This window comes from Astyanax mexicanus, chromosome 12 (assembly GCF_023375975.1).
Source record: "Astyanax mexicanus isolate ESR-SI-001 chromosome 12, AstMex3_surface, whole genome shotgun sequence".
Lineage (NCBI taxonomy): Eukaryota > Metazoa > Chordata > Actinopteri > Characiformes > Acestrorhamphidae > Astyanax > Astyanax mexicanus.
The window spans coordinates 38,484,585-38,503,838 of record NC_064419.1 but is presented as its reverse complement, the minus strand read 5'-3'; the positions used below and the strand labels follow the sequence as shown (position 1 = coordinate 38,503,838).

General features: G+C 35.1%; 2 protein-coding genes across 2 annotated transcripts; both read left to right on the top strand.

Annotated features, from left to right (window-relative positions):
- Positions 1-9,843: 9,843 nt before the first annotated feature.
- On the top strand, positions 9,844-13,226 carry LOC103034161 (macrophage-expressed gene 1 protein). Its single transcript, XM_007231610.4, has 2 exons — positions 9,844-10,345; positions 11,326-13,226. The coding sequence occupies exons 1-2, from the start codon at positions 9,896-9,898 to the stop codon at positions 13,039-13,041; spliced, it is 2,166 nt and encodes a 721-aa protein (XP_007231672.3). The 5' UTR covers positions 9,844-9,895; the 3' UTR covers positions 13,042-13,226.
- Positions 13,227-14,876: 1,650 nt separating this feature from the next.
- LOC103035131 (macrophage-expressed gene 1 protein) lies at positions 14,877-17,986 on the top strand. The gene is made up of 2 exons (XM_007231613.3): positions 14,877-15,358; positions 15,877-17,986. Exons 1-2 carry the CDS (start codon positions 14,909-14,911, stop codon positions 17,575-17,577), a joined length of 2,151 nt encoding a protein of 716 aa, XP_007231675.3. The 5' UTR covers positions 14,877-14,908; the 3' UTR covers positions 17,578-17,986.
- The last annotated feature ends 1,268 nt before the right edge of the window (positions 17,987-19,254 follow it).

Genomic DNA, 19,254 nt, shown 5'->3' with positions numbered 1-19,254 from the left:
TACGATTGTGATGTTTTTTTTTTTTTTTGGTCTACATACAACTTGTAGCTTTATACAAAATTTTTAACTTCATTTACTGGGTAACACTTTACAATATGGGTCACAATTTATAGTACTTAGTAGTAGTTTAAGTACTGACTCAACTAATTACAAACTAATTACATACAAGTTAAGACATTATTGAATATTGCTTGAGAATGTTGTAAATAATATTAGACTAAGACAGTTGTAGAAAAATGTAGCAATGATTAATAATAACTTTTAGTAATTAATAATTAATAGTTATGACATTTATTTTGTCATATTGTTAGTGTTACCATTTATTTCTAAAGTATCTAGTATACTATCTAGTTCTATAGCATTCTAGTATCAGTCATTCTTTAAGACACATTGTCTTAAAAATGTCTTTTCATGTCAAACAGATATAAATTATAATAAAATGGTTCAAAATTAAAATAAACTTAAATAATCTTTAAAGGAGTTTTCCCAAATTTGCAAAAACAGACATATGCTATTCTTTAAACATACCATCTGTTTTTGCAAATGAACTCTTCATTTGTTTTAGGGTAAATTAAACAGTTTTTGCTTTTCACATTAAGTAAATATTCAGAGATGAAAAACACCTACTTTAAAGTGTACAAATGTACAATACAAAGAAATTAATCATTTTAATCATCATAGTAACAAATCGTATTATTAATTTATATACCTCCAAACTGACAAATCAACATTTATTGATTTAATTATAATTATACAGGGATATACAGATTATTATAATTATTTTTACATTGTTAACATAGCTTTATGTTTTAAGATTGTTGTTGATTTTGGTTTTGCTGTCAAAACAGCATTTTTAAGCACCAACTATTTATACAATTATATTAAATTGATGTCATAAATGAGGCAATAGGAATGATTCAGCATTACTTTGAATGCAGTGTGTAGAATTAGTTTAAAATATTTGTGTTAAAAAACCTTATCCATTTTTGACCGGTTCATTTTTTTATGCACATGGTTTTGAAAACACCAAGTATCTATAAAGTGGCATTAAAGTTTCACTATGAATAAACCAATATACATTATCTTAAATGGCTTTAAATAAAATCTGTTTACATTGTTTTAATTAAAAAAAAAGTTTTTCTTACTGTAAAAATACTATTTTAGGAACATAAGTCTTAACTGTTTATAATTCCATGGTGCTTACATCTTAAACAGCTGTTGTTAGGCTGTGTTACAGTGCGGTTTACGTTAGTACTGAGATAATGCGGGGGTAAGGAAAAAGCTGTATAAAACTGATAGGGAAGTTACTTGGGTCGAGTCCCAAACTCCTCCCTGAGCACTATGTATTGACTGCAATTGAATTGCGCTGTCATTAAAGTTTTGGCGCCAATAGATCCCGCCAAAAGATTTTTGGCAAACAACACTACCAAAAGTTCAAGCAAAGGTTTTTTTTGCACTGATCAACAAGTGAATTTTAGAAATGTACAAACACACTTGATGTGGATGGATTTTATACACCTCTACAATTTAATACAGAAGTGAAGTGTCTGGGGAGGATTAAAGACAGGGGTCTGATTGTTTGGGGTTATATTTACACCGCTGATGCCCTTTTCACTGAATCTTTTTAACACAGTTTTTCAGAGCAGGTATCATTTGGGCGGTGGGCCATTCATAGCATTGCTGTAATACTGGAATGATGGTGTATTAGTGTGTGTTGTGATACACGTTTGCACTGTATATGGTTATGATATGGTTATATATATATATAATCAATACTTTGTGGAATAACACAGGTTTTTAATCACAGTTTCATGCATCTTGGCATGTTCTCCTCCACCAGTCTTTCACACTGCTTTTGGATAACTTTATGCCACTCCTGGTGCACAAGTTCAAGCAGTTCAGCTTGGTTTGATGGCTTGTGATTATCCATCTTCCTATTGATTATATTCCAGAGTTTTTTTTTAATGGGGTACAGGCCTGAAGATTGGGCTGACCATGACAGGGCCTTGATCTGGTGGTCCCTTATCCACACATTGATTGATCTAGCTGTGTGGCAAGCAAAAGTGTCCTGCTGGAAAAAAAAAACAGCAGAGTTGGGGAACATTGCCAGAGCAGATGGAAGCAATTGTTTTTCCAGGATAACCTTGTATGTGGCTTTTATTTTCTTTGCATAGATGGACCTGCCCAATTCCAGCCTTATGAAGCATCCCCGAATTATCACCGATCCTCCACCAAATTTCACAGTGGGTGCAAGCCTCTCTCTAGGATTCCATAGTCTATCCTTTAGATGACCAGGTGTTGAGCAAAGCTGAAACTTGGACTCATCAGAGAAGATTACCTTACTCCAGTCCTCAATGATCCAATCCTTATGGTGTTTTGCAAACTTCAGCCTGGCTCTCCTTTGCTGCTCAATGATGAAAGTCTTTTTTTTTTTTTTAAATATGAGTGTTTTCTTTACATGACAGATGCGTTTTAAAATCGTCAGCGTCCTGTCATTACTTTCCCACCGCGCTCCACCACTGCTTGGGGCACTCGTTCTGAATTCTGGGAGATTATATGTGACTCGTGGGCATCAGGGAGCCACTACCAAAATGCGGGAGACTCCCGCAGCTTCAGGGAGACTTGGTTTGTCTGCCGGCTGCTTGATCTTGTTGTAATGAACTGCTGTATTAGAAATTTTAAGTATGGAAGCAACATGACGCACACTGTATCACTCTGCCAGTAAATCCAGAATTGAGCCCTTCTTTTCCTCAGTCAAGACTTTTCTTTTCAACTCCTTTGGGATAGTTTATAGTTCTTTTGTTACTTTTGAGCTATTTGTCACACTTGTTTTGCCATCCAGCTTATTTTACATTGTAATACTATTTAAATATATAAAAACTAAAATATTACATAATATTATTATTAGTTATTATTATTAGTTATCATTAATTATATATATTTTTATTACTTTCATTATTTTTTGTTTTAAACAGCGCCGAATTAGGTTATAGAGTAGCATAATAATAATAATGGGTGCTTAAGCACATTGCTGAAATGCTAAGGGGAATGCATTGCTGCACTGTGCTGCCACCTGTTGGAAAACTGTCCTCCAACTGTAGACAGTATTAATCATTTGGGTTGAGTCAACCATCATCAGTGTTTTACTCCTCTTCACATGAAAACACTGCAAACATAAGTCTTACAAATCTCCAGTATTTTTCTTCTTTATTTAGTGTTATAAGTTTTATTTAGTTGTATTAAGTTTTACAGTTATACAGTTCAGTTTTTGTTATTATTTAGTCCATTATTCAAAGTTTGTCATTCTTGGTCAAATTAGGAGGGGAAATTCCAAGAATCATTTTCTAGATTATTGCTGCAAACTGTCATTTGATATTATTTTATTTTAGAAATTAGGGATTTTACAGTAGTTCCAAGCATAGGAATTCATGGCCTATTGCATATTGATTTTATTTAATAAACCTTTATTAAAGTTTATTTAATAAATCTCTGAATGCAGAACACTGTTCAGATGTTAGTCTATGATATTTAGTATATTTCAGAAACTGCTGCTGTTCCCATCATTTAAAGATTTCAAACAAAGCAAAGCTCCAATGTCTTAATATCAGACCACAACTATAGACACACAGAGGGAACAGGACGAGGATGATTAATAGTTGTTAGTAAACTAAGAGTAGATAGTAGATTGATTATTGGTTAGAGAGGGATTCATTCTTGCACTGTGCTGCCACCTGTTGACCTGCCTGGTCCCTACAACTATGATCGAACTGTGAAGTCATATGTGATGAGTCAATCTTCATCATCTTGAGGAAGCTTTATGCCTAAAAAAAAAAAACAGGAAAATCTAAGTACTTCCTCAAAGTGAATAAATAATGTCCACAGACTGCAGATTTTTTAAAGTGAAAATGAAGGTAAACTGTCAGACAACCCACAAGAACAGCCCAGCTGGCACATGACCATCAGTGTGGAGATGTGGTTAAAAGAATGTCAGTTTCAATTCTAAAAAACATGTTAAAGCAATAGTTAATGTTACATTGTTGTGAAAATGTTAACAAAATAATTTAACTTGGAATGTCTTTGTCTTAAAAAAAAAAACATTTTGTAAAATTAAAACATAAATCAATGAATATGCAAGCTTCTTATGATGCTGATTCAAGTGTAAATAATCATTGAAATGCTAGTTGAGGAGGATTTTGTCACTTTGATTTAAATCTTATTTACAATCATTCACTTTTGCCTTACATTTATATTACATATCTATATTACACATGTTATGTTCATGTTATCAATAAGCTCATTTCCTGCCACAGCAAATAAAACACAGACTTATCACATTGGTAATTAGGTCATGTGACACACAACTTCTAGTAGTAAAGTTGTAAACATGTATTGCTTGTACTACAATTTCACTGTCTAGTTCCACTCACAGGTTTTTCCCTAAGAGTCTTGCCTCATCTTCATTTTATTCACAGGCATTCACTGGGTTTCCCCCTTCACTGCCATGTTTACTTTAGTAAGTATGGGCCTGGAGCTGGATTTTTCTAGCTGACACGTCTCATTATTTTTTTTTTTCTGTAGATTATATTATATATTATATATATACAAGAGTAATTACATTTGAGAGTATTATGTTTTGTCATAGTGTAATAAAATAGTTAACTAATTAGCACAATCTTGCACAATTTAACATTGAATTTAACATTTACCTTTTAACATATCAGCATTTGTAATCGCATCCATGCTGCCAAAAGAGTTCTTAAAAACTCTTCTTTATTTCTTTATTGCGGCAGTTAAATAAATTGGAGATTTACAAATAACATCCATATCATATGCAATAATATACTAAAACACATTACATAAAAACAAGAAGAAGAAGATTATGTGTTATAAAATAAATATACAAAAAAGCAGAAAGTGATTTGATAGCAAATTTAATTGCCTATTGTTTTTAAAATCTAAATTATAAGTATGTAAATAGATATTTAAAATATTAAATGTTTTCTGTGCTTTTTTTATACAATATTTCATTAACAGTTGATTTCCATTCTAAAGACGTTATTGTTTGTTATTTGTAATTATAAACATAATATTTACCATAATATATGAGAAGTTTAACGAAAAAAGCATATGTGCATGATCAAAGTACAGATATATCTTCTACATTAGTTATAGTTTTAACACCTATTCTAGCATCAACAAAATTATCTAGTTCTAAAAATATAAACTACGACTAAAACAGAATGGATAGGGAAACAAACACCAAAAAAAAATATATATATATAAACAAACAAAGACTAAAGATGTAATGCATACATACGTTTCATAAGATATCAGAATGTGTTGGTTTTGTGGTTATTTGAGTTTAAAGAAACTTAAATAGAAATTATATTGTTCTTCATACTGGAAAAATAAAATTAGCTTCCCTATGTATACATACATACATAAGGATGCTATATTACAGCATTAATGAAATATATCTACTTTGCAGCCAGACATTATTTTGCTCTTCGCATTTAAAAAGTCTCAATCACTCATTTAAAACCAACAGGGCAGGTTTCATGATCTGTAAATCATAGTCTCTGACAGGTGGTGGGTAGGATGAGCTGTAGATCAGCGAATTTGCGCGGCGGCGGATCACGTGCCCGAATCACAGCTGTTTAAATCAAACGCGCGCGCGAGTTCAGTTTTAAGGTAAACCGTTAATTTTTCCTCAGAGCGGTCTGAGCCCAGCCGACCCTCCGCTTCGCTCTTATCGAGGTAAGAACGGAATTTATTATAAACAAATAATAATTTATTGTCTCTATGGACAGTTTAATACACCATTTATATTCACTGCACTTAGTGTGCCTGCGAGAGAGAGAGAGAGAGAGAGAGAATATACGGTTGTGTGAATTGTAATAATTCTACATTCTACATTTAAATTCGATTTATAGCTGAATACCAATTCAAATATTGGTAACTTAGTTAGCTAACCTATGTCAAACATTTAACTAAAACGCTCAAAATTAATGTAACGTTACTAGATGTTGTTGTTAATTGTTTTTATTACGTAATAAATAAATGCAATAAAAAAAAACTTTCTAACTGACAATTTCTCACATTGAATACATACAGCTCTGGAAAAAAATAAGAGACCACTTAAAAATGATGAGTTTCTTTGTTTTTACCAAATCTCAGAATTTTCTGGATTTTACCAAATCTCTGGAGGGGAACATGCCAAGATGCATGAAAACTGTGATTAAAAACCAGGGTTATTCCACCAAATATTGATTTCTGAATTCTTAAAACTTTGTGAATATGAACTGGTTTTCTTTGCATTAATTGAGGTCTAAAAGCTCTGCATCTTTTTTCTTATTTCAGCAATTTCTAATTTTCTGCAAATAAATGCTCTAAATGACAATAATATTTATTTGGAATGTCATCCGTAGTTTATAGAATAAAACAACAATGAAACTGATTTAGAAACTGAAGTGGTCTCTTAATTTGTATTTGCAAATTACAATGATTAATAGTTGTCACTGGATATGTAGCGTTAGCTATCGTTTAAATGTTACTAACTAACATTAATGTATATTAGTAATATTCATAAATAATTGTTAGTGCCAACATGGCTTGCTTTATTTTGTTTTGTCAGGCAAGAACATTTATTGTATTTTTTATATATAGTTTTGTTTGTTTTAGTTGCTTCTTTTTCAGAATTTTTTTAAAATGGTTATTAGTCAGTTACCACTGACTAGGTATATTTTAAATAGTTTTAGTAATTAGACACAAAACATAACATATAAGTAACTGTTATTAGGGATATATGTCTTTTGTTTAGAAACAAACACAGACTTATTTCTGATGTGAAATAATACATTTAAACAAATTAAGACTAAAGTAAATATGTTTTATTGTGCCTATTAACTGAAAACACTATTTAATATTAGTAAAATGACCTACCCTGCTAAATATGACTTCATATGACCTAAAATTACCTTGGCATGCAAACACTGTGAGGACATAGATGTCAGAAAAAAGAACTTGTCCTGAAAAACAATGATGACTGCAAAGGAACAAGGAAGTAAAACCTCACTGTTGGCAAACTTCATTATCTCAACAGCTGTCAAGCTTAGATCTGTGTTTTTCAACCCTGTCCCACACTTTTTTTAGCTATACATTGACTTACCACACCTGATTCAACAAATCAGTTATTTATCAATCCCTTTTAGCATTGCAGGGCGTGTATTAAAGCAGGGAATCCACTGAAATATGCAGGGCATTGTGCCTCCAGGCCTAGGATTGAGAACAGTGGCTTACATAAAACAGAAAAATTAAAACCAGATGATGGAATCTTTTCTGCTGTTTTTCTTCATTCTTTCATGCTGTCATACAATGTGGAATTCAATCTGTAAGTACAGACAAAAAACATAGGAAACTAAATATTTAGTATATATTCTGACAATCTATGTATTGTCTAACACCCTTGCAAATTCAGCCACTTTTTAGCATCAGCTGATGTTGAGGAAAGATGTCACTTCAAAAAAACTTTGCCCCCAGGAGTATTTTCAAATTTTTTTAGTTTGAGTGAAACTTGTGTTCTTATGGCCAAAATGCAGAGAAGAGCAATGTTTAAAAATATGTAGACATGTGTATGGGGCCTGCTGAAGCAGATCTGCAAATAGATCTGAGTTAAAATTCACTCACAGCAATGTGAGACAATAATTACCAATTTCATCAAACTTTATAGTTATTTCTGCAAATATAGGTGAATCCAGTCATTGACAGGATGCAACTGTGTTTTTACATGAGTGAATTTTTCATGATGTAATGTTAAGATATATATGTTACATTGTCTAATAACAATAAACGTGTTCAGGAAAGCAGAATGATGACCAGTCTTATTAACTGCAAACTGTTAAGATAGTTTGCTTAACAAAAGAAACAATTTGATTTCCTATTTAACATAATTGGTTTCCAATTAACTTCAGTTTGTATATAATCTTTATTTTTATTGCTCAACCTTTTTTTTTAAATAAAACAATGACTTGTTTTGTTGTAAAAAAAATAAAGATGTATCATGTCTAATGTACTTCAACATTGTCATAGGCTGTTATAGAATATTCTGGGGTTTGGTTTGACTCTACATACAAAGTTAATGTGTCTGACGTCTTTTATACTGTCCACACCAAGCTGAAAGAAAATCAGACAGTTTTTCTACACGAGTTAGCATGTTCTCTTTTTACAGACCTGAAAACTGCATGACTGCATAGAAATAAGGAAGTAAAACTTCACTGCTAGCAAACTTCATTATCTCCAAGCAGTTCAATAGCTGTCCAGTTTAGATAAGGCACATAAACACCATAAAACGTTAATGGGAACATTTTGCTTCTGCAAATACTGTCACTCTGGTATGTTAAAGTGTTCCATATGTTTGGTGATTTCAAATGTGGCAATTAGTTGTAAGTTAATAAGTTCTTTAAAGAAAACACACTTAGGAAGCTAAATATGGCTTTACATTTTTTGCACATTATATAACTGTTATTAATTTGTTGACATTGTCATATTGGAAACAGTTAGACATAACATATGAAATGCCACATATTGTCCAGTAAGCTGGGTGATGACTGAAAACTCATATCAGTATTTTACAAAGAAATAGCGATATACAGTATGATTCAATATATTTAAAAAATATATAACCAAGTATAGTATGTATGTATTTGTAAACACCAAAACACAGCATGCTGTATATTTAAATACTAAACATCTAATTAATAATATATTTTGAATTAAAACACAAGCCAATTGCAGTCTTTGTGCCATTTTACTGACTCAGCAAACTGCAATGGATTATACTGGAGGAGATTGTGATATAAAGTTGTAATGTTGCCTTAATTATTATGTTTGTATGTCATAATTTGCACAAGGCTGTTCCCTGTTAAGTGTTACACCTACAGGCCTAGGTTACACCAGTTTTGCATAAGTTCTTTCTTAAGTTTGTGTATAAATTCTCTACTAAGTTCTTTTATAGCACTAGTTTGTTTTTAAATGATCATTTTACTAAGTCTGATTTCACTGCATACCTTTAAGCTGTGTCTTAACTAGTAACAGCTAAATAATATGCACATGTTTAGATCATGATGCAATTGAATTAATGCAATAAAAATAAATAGTTGTATAGTTATATTTGTGTTTATTTGTCTTGACGTTTCCTTCCTGCTGGTTTGACTAGCCCTAGAAACCAAATATTTCCAGACAAACAACCCATGCTTGTTAATTTTTTGATGTTTGCTATGAAATTGTTTCAAATACATAGATATTTACTGTATATTGCCCAGCCACAATTGGTCATGTCAAAAAGTAAGCAGAAATAGTGCATTAAAATGTGAAAAGCCAAGTTATATAGTGAGAATTTGTTCACAGATTTGATTTGGAAATTGACTTGAAAATTAACAAAGCATGCAATTTGAACGAGGATACCCATAATTTTGATGCCACTGTATATGAAAACTTAAAAAAAAAAAAAACGTAATAAATGTATTTACATAAAAACCCTACATAGTTTACAGAAACTGACAATTAGGCAAGAAGTTCTAATGTAACTATTTGGCCTCATAATTTTTTTTTCTTTTTATGCTGATATTTACATTATTTAACATATGACTACATATATTAAATAGCTTTACAGGTATATAAAAGACCTTTTAATGACAGGAACTTCTTAACCAACTGAACAGCTTCTGCTATTAAGAGGAAGTGATTGAAGGTCATATAGCCTTATATGTATCTACAGTGAAGTGAAACTAGGATTTGAAAATTTCCATTTGTGGTCAGTGACAGCCAGCCAGTCACATGAGAACAAGATTTATCATCCTAACCCACCACTGACTCACAGCAGTTCGACCTGACAGCCATGGGCTCAATAAGTATATCTCTGTTGGGTGTCTTTGCACTTCTCACTATCTCTGATCTTCATCCAATCAGTCGTCCTAACAATGGACTTCGCAAGTGCCGCCAAAACAGCAGTGGTCCAGCACTGGAGGTCCTCCCAGGTGGAGGCTGGGACAACCTGCGTAATCTGGACATGGGGAGAGTGATGAACATAAGTTATTCCCAGTGCCAGACCACTGAGGACGGGGTTTATCTTATTCCAGATGAGGTCTTTGTCATTCCGCAGAAGGTGAGCAAGGTGGAGATGAATTCGGAGATCATCAGTTCATGGCTTGAACAGAAAAGCTCCACCTCAAGCTCCATTAATGCAGATGTGTCCTTCTTCTCCGTGGTCAATGCCAAGTTCTCCACTGAGAACCAACGCATGAAAACCCATCAAGTCAAAGGCAATTCTGTTACAGCACGGGTGCAGGTAAGACCAAATTTTACAATTTTTATTTGTTTTTATTAGCACAATGCAATTTCAAAATTATGTTTTGAATTAAACACTTAATATAAACTTTTTTAGTTATTATTAATGCATGCAGGACATACATTCAGCATAATATTTACGCAATATATTTTTTTAGGGTTTTAAGCTTAAAAAAACGTTTTAAATTCTTCATTGGCAACAATGAGCAATAATTTAAATGATTTAAAAACATAAAAAAACAACTTTAGAGTCATAAAATAAATAATCAGTTCTCTTTTGTTATAGCATTTTAGCCAGATTTTAAGCAAAACATTAGACAATAAATCCATAATAAACTGTTCTAATCCTTAATGTGGTTTCATGATTTAATTTATGTAACCCTGAAAACACAGTGTGATGTAGTTATGGGATAAACTTACTGCCTCTTTACAATTCAGCAGAAATAAACAAAATAATATTGCACATAAAAACGTAGAACAGTGATTTAACACTTCACATTTTCTTTTTCTTTTTGGCCAATGATTTACATTGGGGACAATTGTAAATTTAATAATTTAATTATTATCATGTAATTAATACAAATTATTACTTATCTGATTGTTCAGTGGTCTTAAAGTCTAAAAAACTTCCACACATGTATCTCCAAAGTGGGAATGTATAAGCAGAAAAACAAGTGGTAACAAGTGGTTAATTTAGAGGGTTTAAATAATATATATTCCAGTAGATGATGCATTGGCTGCAGCTGAAAGTCACTGGCTGATTTTACATGTATTGGAGGAGACATACATTTGTCCTTGTCACTCTCTTAGTGTTGAGAGCATTGCAAGTGATAGGGACTCCTAGTGAGTGGCTTTATTTGTGATTTTGGAGCATTTCTGTTTCTTTATTCATCCTGAGTTTTGACACAATGCAAGGAACAACTGCAAGATTCAAGTGTGTTTATTTAACTTATTTAATGTTTTTCTGTTTTCTTTCCTTAGGTGCGTAACCATCTGTACACTGTGAAGGCTTATCCTGACTTCACTTTGGATTCACGCTTTGCCCGTCAGGCAGAGGAAATCGCAGACGCCATTGAGAACAACCAAACTCGCCATGCAGAATACCTGTCAGAGAAAATGGTGCTAGATTATGGCACGCACGTCATCACGAGTGTTGACACTGGTGCCACTTTGGTGGAAGAGGACTATTTGAAATCATCTTATGTTTCTGATGCACAGTCCTCTCAGTCCTCTGTCTCAGCCTCAGCTGGTGCCAACTTTTTTGACAAAGTTAAATTTGATATTGGCACTAAGGATTCACAAGGAACATCAGAAACACGTAACTACCAGGGTAACATTACTTACTCTATAACACTGAGTCATGGTGGGGCATTGTTTTATCCTGGCATTACTCTTCAGAAATGGCAGGAGAGTACTCTAAATAATCTGGTAGCTATTGACCGTAGTGGACTACCACTCCACTATTTCCTCAATCCATCAGTGTTTCCAGACCTCCCACTTCCAACAGTGAATAAACTAGCTGTCTCAGTGAGTCAGGCCATAGAACGCTACTATAAAGTTAATACTCACCCTGGATGTGTAAAACCAGATTCAAAAAATTTCAACTTTCAAGCCAATGTAGATGACGCTTCCTGTGAAGGCCCAAACACCAATCTTAGCTTTGGGGGTGTTTACCAGCAGTGCACTCCCTTGAATTCATATGGAGATGCAATCTGCCAGGAGCTTGCTTCAAAAAACCCAGCCACTGGCTCCTATTCCTGCCAGCAACCATACATCGCTACTCTATTGCGCTCTGAAACGCAGGAAAGACCATATGACCAGTATGTGTGCCATAGGCATTGTTATGGTTGTGGATTTCTTTGGCTTGACACCTGTTGTGAAAACATTTGTGGAAATGTGTACCATGTTCGGAGGGCACAGATTAAAACTTACTGGTGCGCCACTAATGGGGCAACTCCAGAATTCTCTGGATACCTCTTTGGGGGTCTATTTGGCCCCTCCTTACAAAACCCTTTAACCAAATCCAGATCTTGTCCTCCAAATTTCTTTACACAGACATTTTTGTCCAGTGGCTTTAAGATCTGTCTAAGCAATGACTACGAGGCAGCAACCAGATTCTCTGTACCTTTCGGGGGATTTTTTAGCTGCCAGTCGACCAACCAACTTGCAGGGAGTCAATCTCGCTGCCCACCGCAGTTCAGTCAACACCTTGTTGCCATAAGCGATGGGTGCCAAATACTTTTTTGTGTTCAGTCAGGCATTTTCACTGGAGGAGAGTTACTCCCTATCCGTCTGCCACCTTTCACAAGACCTCCAGTTATCAGTATGATAGCCACAAACACTGTGGCTGTGATGACCGAAGGCGATCAGGCCTGGGTGAGAGTCAAAGATACAAAATTGTGGAAGGTGGCAAAGCCTGAGGACATCACCAAAATGTCCCAAATATTTGACCACTCAACTCAGGCAGCAGGGAAAAAAGCTGGCATTGCCTTTGGTGTTCTTGCTCTGATTGCTCTTTTGGTGGCTGTTGCAGTGGTGGTGGTGAAAAAGAAGAGGCGAGTTTCTGGACTTGGAAAAGGCCAAAGCTATGAGGAAATTGAAAGTACAGAAGAAATTGAGAGTATTAGTGTGGCGAGTCCAGCACAACACGAGTCTGAGGTTGAGAGTGAGGGCCAAACTCAACCTCTCTTAGCATAATCACTTTTGCTCTAAAATTGTTTTTTAATTTTGAACATGTAAGCATTAAAATTTGTTTTAGCAACAATCAAGGTCTAATTTGTTACAATTTTCTAATACTTTTTTCTAATCTTTTTAATAAGAGAATTTTTGTTACATTTTTTGCTTTACTCTATTTTTCTACAATAAAAATTATACAGAAAATAGCTTTTTTGTCTGTATTGTTTTATATTTATTGCACATGTACTGCACATACTTAATCTGATCTGCTAATTTACTTTTTTCTTTTTAAATGTCTTAATGAACATTTTAATAAAAACTGTAACATCACAATTAACAAAAAAATAAACAACTAAGTGTTATATACCCAGTCTACTCTATCTTGTCCAGAGTACACTATATAAGATAACAAGAACTCAGCAATCCAATGCAAAACAGGTTCAGTGCCTCAGCAGTCTGGAATGTGGAAGGGGGTAAGTACATGGAAACTGCCAACAGTGCAAATCACCACTCATCAAAGGCACTTAATTCTCTGTAGAAAAAACATAATTTTTGAATGCAGCTATTTTGTCTTTGTGTGTTTTTTTTCTTAATGATGTGACAGCTGTTTGTGGAGTAGTAGGATGAATTTTACAATGTATAGAACAATACATTTCTCTCATATTCAAATACTGCAAAAGTAATAGGATGGAAAATGATTGCACAATGGATAATGACCAAAAGAAACCCAAGCACTTCTTAGAGCAAAATAAAAATAAATAAATGAAATGTTCTTAATAGCAAAGCCAGTTACCGGACCTCTACTCAAGTAAACTTGCTTTTCACTTAACAAAAGACAAAACAACAGATACACAAACAAGTGCAAAGTGAATGTGGATACAGTACAGTACTGGCAAAGTATCTCTTTGAAGGGAACAATATGAGATAAGATAATATGCTATTGTCCAAAAGGAATTAGTTTCTGTTGCATGCAGTACTTGCTGTTAAAATGTATAAAATATATGTGATTTACCATGAAAAATCAATTGATAATATTTTAGAAGAAGGAATTCTTAAAAACAGCTGAACCTGCACTGTGGGGCTCTTGAACATCTATCGGAAGGAAGGAGCTGATACTCTAGAGTGAAGGACATGCATATGGTCTGAAACATTATTTGGGCCTTCCTCATGATTGTTTCATAAAATAAAGAATGGAGGTTGTGGTACTGCCACACTCAGATATCATTTTATAGCTCTGTGTTAGTGAGGTAACATGGGCTTTCAGCTGTACACTATGGTTTTCAAAAAACTAGATGCTCTCAATTATCTAGTAATATAAGAAAAACAGCACTTTCTGGCTAGCAGCCAATACCTTCAGTCTGTGTAAAAGGTAGTCACTGTTGTACCTTAGTGCAAACACTTCCTACATGAACACTCCAATTCAGTTTATTGTCAATATGTATGCCCAGGTATCTGTAATAACTAAGCTGGTCTATGCTCTGATCAATAAAACCACTGGTAAGTGATCTCCAATAGATTTTTGGGTTCATACACCATCTACCCTTTTTTTCTTAGTGTGACAGGTGGGCATGTTTTTGCACTAGGATCACTGGATTGATGGTAAGGTAAGACCTTTTGTTAATTAATTATTTGATAGTTAAATATTTATGTGGTTAAACAAGTGCTAAATACCCTCAGGCTACAATTTAACCATTTTAATATTTGAAAACAATGAGCTCAATGATTTCCTTTCCCACGTGCATTATCATCTTCATCAACTACAAAGTGAAACTGAAATGGAAGTGGTTGGAATTTTTGAAGATTAAGATCACAAGTTGTCAACCATCATGTGACAAAGAAAGCAGGTATAGTCCTTACACACCTCTTACAGCACTTCTTCCTGACAGCCATGGGCTCAACAGGTCTCTCTCTGTTGGGTCTCTTTGCACTCATCAGTATCTCTGATCTTCATCCAGTCAGTCGTCCTCACAATGGACTTCGCGAGTGCCGCCAAAACAGCAGTACACCAGCACTGGAGGTCCTCCCAGGTGGAGGGTGGGACAACCTGCGTAATTTGGACATGGGGAGAGTGATGAACATGAGCTATTCCCAGTGCCAGACCACTGAGGACGGGGTCTATCTTATTCCAGATGAGGTCTTTGTCATTCCGCAGAAGGTGAGCAAGGTGGAGATGAACTCTGAGATCATCAGTTCATGGCTTGAACAGAGAAGCTCCACGTCAGGCTCCATTAATGCAGATGGATCGTTCTTCTCAGTCCTTAACTGCAAGTTCTCTGCTGAGAACCAACGCATGAAAACCCATCAAGTCAATTACAATTCTGTCACAGCACGGGTGCAGGTAGGAACCAATGAAAAACATTAAAATATGTTATTACTATTTTGGACTGATTCTGATCTAAAAAAAATTAAGTTTTTATTTATTTTTTTAGACATTTTAGATGAGTAAGATATTTATATGTACTGCCAATGGATTAAATTGTCACAGAGCATGAAATCAAATTTCAGAATAATGCAAATGACACAACCCTATATATCTGTGGCACTCCATAATGTTGCCACAGTAGACAAGCTCAAAATATGCATATCCAGCCTTGTTAACTGGATGAATGGCAGTTTGCTAAAGCTAAGTCAAGACATTATGGAAATAATTAATATTAGTAGTCAAGTAAAGGAAAAGACTTGGAGATCTGTCTCTATGAATAAAATCAAAAGTTAGAGATCTAGGTGTAACTCTAGACTCAGAGCTAACTTATTTCTGTGTTCCAAAACAATGAGTATAGCCTTAACGGATAAATTCTTAAAAATATACAGTATATACAATAATCTTCGGATTTTTCTTCTCCTTTGTTTTCATAGGTGCGTAACCATCTGTACACTGTGAAGGCTTATCCTGACTTCTCTTTGGATTCACGCTTTGCCCAGCAGGTAGAGGAAATTGCAGACGCTATTGAGAACAACCAAACTCGCCATGCAGAATACCTATCAGAGAAGCTGGTGCTAGATTATGGCACACATGTCATCACAAGTGTTGATGCTGGTGCCACTTTGGAAGAAGAGGACTATTTGAAATCATCTTATGTTTCTGATACACAGTCCTCTCAATCATCAGTCTCAGCCTCAGCTGGTGCCAACTTTTTCAACAAAGTTCAGTTTGATATTGGTAGTAAAGAATCACAAACTACATCTGAAACACGTAACTACCTGGGTAACGTTACTTACTCTATAACACTGAGTCATGGTGGAGCATTGTTTTATCCTGGCATTACTCTTCAGAAATGGCAGGAGAGTACTCTAAATAATCTGGTAGCTATTGACCGTAGTGGACTACCACTACACTATTTCCTCAATCCATCAGTGTTTTCAGACCTCCCACTTCCAACAGTGAATAAACTAGCTCTGTTAGTAAGTCAGGCCATAGAACGCTACTACAAGGTTAACACTCGTCCTGGATGTGTAAAACCAGATTCCAGAAATTTTGACTTCCAGGCCAATGTTGATGACGCTTCCTGTGAAGGCCCAAGCACCAATCTTAGCTTTGGGGGTGTTTACCAGCAGTGCACTCCCCTGACTCCAGACGGAGATGTAATCTGTCAGGAGCTTGCTTCAACAAACCCAGCCACTGGCTCCTATTCCTGCAAGCAACCATACATCGCTACTCTATTGCGCTCTGAAACACAGGAAAGACCATATGACCAGTATGTGTGCAATACGCATTGTCACGATTGTGGTTTTTTGGGACTATTCACCTGTTGTGATCAAGTCTGTGGAAATGTGTACCATGTTCGGCGTGCACAGATTAACACTTACTGGTGCGCTACTAATGGGGCAACTCCAGAATTCTCTGGATACCTCTTTGGGGGGATATTTGGCCCCTCCTTTCAAAACCCTTTAACCAAATCCAGATCTTGTCCTTCAAATTTCTTTGCTCAGACATTTTTGTCTAACGGCTTTAAAATATGTCTAAGCAGCGACTACGAGACAGCAACCAAATTTTCTGTACCTTTTGGAGGATTTTTTAGCTGCCAGTCAACCAATCTACTTGCAGGAGGTCAATCTCACTGCCCACCGCAGTTCAGTCAACACCTTGCTACCATAACTGATGGGTGCCAAATATTGTTCTGTGTTCAGTCAGGTATTTTTACGGGCGGAGAGTTAAAACCCATCCACCTGCCACCTTTCACAAGACCTCCAGTGATCAGTATGTTAGCCACAAACACTGTGGCTGTGATGACCGAAGGCGATCAGGCCTGGGTGAGAGTCAAAGATACTAAAATGTGGAAGGTAGCAAAAACCGCAGACATCGCCAAAATGTCCCAAATTTTTGACAACTCCCCTCAGGCAGCAGGGAAAAAAGCTGGCATTGCCTTTGGTGTTCTTGCTCTGATTGCTCTTGTGGTGACAGTAGCAGTGGTAGTGGTGAAAAAGAAGAGGTGGGTTTCTGGGCTCAGAAGAGGCCGGGGCTATGAGGAGTTTCAAAGTAGAGCACAAATGGAGAGCAGTTTTGATGGCCCAGCAGAACAAGAGTCTCAAAGCCCAAGTCAACCTCTCTTAGCATAATGTCCCTGTCCTGGGAGAAAAGTCGTTTTTTACTATCCTCTACTATCAAAAATCACCTCATTATTGTTTATTTTAAAATAGCTTACTGGCAAAGGACAATCACTATTGCCCACTATTGTTTTTCAATGATCCGAACTATATTCAAATTAATTGAGTGGTGGTTATCTCTTGGATATATTGGGTCTTTATGTTCTTTAGATATTAAGGTGAAATCATTTGTTTTAATATTGTAAAGGCAATGGCAGTAATACATTAGCATAATTCACATTGTTCTCTCAGTTTCAGTCTAAAACTTTGTACATACCTTTTTTGTTTGATTTCAATTATAAAGCAGTATTCTTTAAAATTGTAGCTGTCAACCATTCAAGTGTAATTAAAATGAAATCAAATAAAAATGTTCTACCATAAATGTTGACTCTTGTTCTGAAAGATTACTTTTTGAGTGCATCTGTTGGAAATTAACAGGACTGCTATTGTTTTGGATAAGCTGTTTTGCCGAGAATGACAATTTTCTTTTCCTCTTCCCCATTCCAGACGGTGCAGTGGTTGGACCTGTTGTGTTTTGAGTTGTTTGAGAGAAGAGCGATGGCTCTGTTTATAATATTTAGTTTCAAAGGGACCATATTCAGAGTTCATCATACTATAACATTTTTAGTATTTAAGAGGTGGTAATGCTTCAGTTTTTACATTTAAAGCTGGCTACAACTGCCAAATTGTTTATGTAAACACACAGTAAATGAATAAGTTAATTGACTTAGGTACAAACTCTTTTTGATGTCTAAACATGGCTTCTTGCATAAGACTGACCTGGGGCATATTCCTGGAAGCATGTGATCAAAATTGTGTGCATTACAATGGATGTTGTGTTTATGACTCACACCTGTCAATGTAGGTCATACTTTGTATTAATTTATTAAGAGCTGTCATAGAAACGAGACAAAAGAAAACATTTACAAACTTTTTAAAAAGTATTTATATTGGTCAATTCATCAAACTTTTACAGTATTAAAAACAACTGCAATATGTGTCACAAAAAAATAGATTTTTTATATACATCATATTTCACTGCAGAAGTAAACAAAGTTACAAGGCCATGCAAACTAATCCATGTTAAACAGGTTCAACCATTCAGCATTCTGGAACGAGGAAGAGGGAAAGTACATTGAAATTCCGAACAGCTCAAACAGGGCACCAACAGCCTTATCTAACATCAAAACAATAGTAAGAGATTTTTTCTTTTCTTTTTTACACAATTATCTGTGGGGAAGGAAAAAGGAAAACACTGGATAGACCCACAGCTGTAAATAAAACATCAGTGACATAACAAAAAAGTACAAAAAATGGAAATGATTTGCTCCAATCTGATCTACAGCAAATAATAGTGTAGTTAACTCTGCAGACCTGATCTGAGAAACAAATTTTATTTACCTGTAGTCTGAACATAGCCTTTGAGCTGGGAAATTCACAAACTGCTGGACTCCACCCTATCCCTGTTGCCCACCCAATGTGTTGATGGATGTGTTTACACTGCTATATATTGTTGGGCTATATCAATGTCTCAGTTTACCTCATGAAGGTGACTGGGTTTGAGTCTGTTTTGAATGCATCTTGGGAGCATTTACACATTTACACTGCATTATTACCGTATGTGAATTGGTCTTATCCAGATGCTCAAGA